At 45.5% G+C, this 1737-nt stretch overlaps 1 protein-coding gene across 1 annotated transcript; it reads right to left on the bottom strand.

The window, feature by feature from the left end:
• Positions 1 to 356: 356 nt before the first annotated feature.
• LOC123752463 (P-selectin glycoprotein ligand 1-like) lies at positions 357 to 1250 on the bottom strand. Its single transcript, XM_045734511.1, has one exon. The coding sequence runs from the start codon at positions 1248 to 1250 to the stop codon at positions 357 to 359; it is 894 nt and encodes a 297-aa protein (XP_045590467.1).
• Between the last annotated feature and the right edge of the window lie 487 nt (positions 1251 to 1737).

Below are 1737 nucleotides of genomic sequence, written 5' to 3'. Positions count from 1 at the left end.
TGGTATTCAGTAAAGCTGATTACATTAGTATTTTACAAAATACAATATGTCTCAAAATCCTCTCTGTAGGACTGAATTAAAAAAATAACGACGACAGAGACTAGTTCTAAATTTTTACCAATTAACAACCAACTAGTTACAAAAATAACAACAACAGTCTGAGGTATCACATTACTTTGCGAATATAAAAAAAATCAAAGAGAATCTGATAAGTTTCTTCATATCCCAAATGAGAGCAGAATTAATCCACTCTATGAAACGATTCCTATTAATCTCCATTAAAACAATTAATTAGTCGCAGTCATACCGAAAATTGGCCAATTACGACGGGGCTTCAGCCAGAACATGTATCCCAATTACTGACCCTCTGAGTCCTTCCAATTACGCCCTACTTCTCTTAATGTATTTTCGCGAATGTTGTGAATTTCTGTCGAAATTTTCGAGTTGAAATTTGTATATTCGTCTGTGCCCTTGAGAGTTGGATTGTCTGGCTTTTCCAGGGCTACAGGTGTAATGTTTGGCTTTTCCAGGGCTACAGGTGTAGTGTTTGGCTTTTCCAGGGTTACAGGTGTAGTGTTTGGCTTTTCCAGGGCTACAGGTGTAGTGTTTGGCTTTTCCAGGGTTACAGGTGTAGTGTTTGGCTTTTCCAGGGCTACAGGTGTAATGTTTGGCTTTTCCAGGGCTACAGGTGTAGTGTTTGGCTTTTCCAGGGTTACAGGTGTAGTGTTTGGCTTTTCCAGGGCTACAGGTGTAGTGTTTGGCTTTTCCAGGGCTACAGGTGTAGTGTTTGGCTTTTCCAGGGCTACAGGTGTAGTGTTTGGCTTTTCCAGGGCTACAGGTGTAGTGTTTGACTTTTCCAGGGCTACAGGTGTAGTGCTTGGCTTTTCCAGGGCTACAGGTGTAGTGTTTGGCTTTTCCAGGGCTACAGGTGTAGTGTTTGGCTTTTCCATGGCTACAGGTGTAGTGTTTGGCTTTTCCAGGGCTACAGGTGTAGTGTTTGGCTTTTCCAGGGCTACAGGTGTAGTGTTTGGCTTTTCCAGGGCTACAGGTGTAGTGTTTGGCTTTTCCAGGGCTACAGGTGTAATGTTTGGCTTTTCCAGGGCTACAGGTGTAGTGTTTGACTTTTCCAGGGCTACAGGTGTAGTGCTTGGCTTTTCCAGGGCTACAGGTGTAATGTTTGGCTTTTCCAGGGCTACAGGTGTAGTGTTTGGCTTTTCCAGGGCTACAGGTGTAATGCTTGGCTTTTCCATGGCTACAGGTGTAGTGTTTGGCTTTTCCAGGGTTACAGGTGTAGTGTTTGGCTTTTCCAGGGCTACAGGTGTAGTGTTTGGCTTTTCCAGGGTTACAGGTGTAGTGTTTGGCTTTTCCAGGGCTACAGGTGTAGTGTTTGGCTTTTCCAGGGTTACAGGTGTAGTGTTTGGCTTTTCCAGGGCTACAGGTGTAGTGTTTGGCTTTTCCAGGGTTACAGGTGTAGTGTTTGGCTTTTCAAGGCCGTATTTGTAACCAACGAAGGTTGGGAACCCCCAACGGAGAATGTTCAATCGCGAGTAGTGAACACACGCACACGTTAAGCACCACCTCTCCCAGCACACACACACACACACACACACACACACACACACACACACACACACACACACACACACACGCACACGCACGCACACGCGCACACGCACACGCACACGCACACACACGCACACACGCACACACACACACACACACACACACACACACACA

This window comes from Procambarus clarkii, chromosome 76 (assembly GCF_040958095.1).
Source record: "Procambarus clarkii isolate CNS0578487 chromosome 76, FALCON_Pclarkii_2.0, whole genome shotgun sequence".
NCBI classification, from domain to species: domain Eukaryota; kingdom Metazoa; phylum Arthropoda; class Malacostraca; order Decapoda; family Cambaridae; genus Procambarus; species Procambarus clarkii.
Note: the sequence above shows the minus strand (reverse complement) of the source record. Positions and strands in the feature narration are given on the sequence as shown.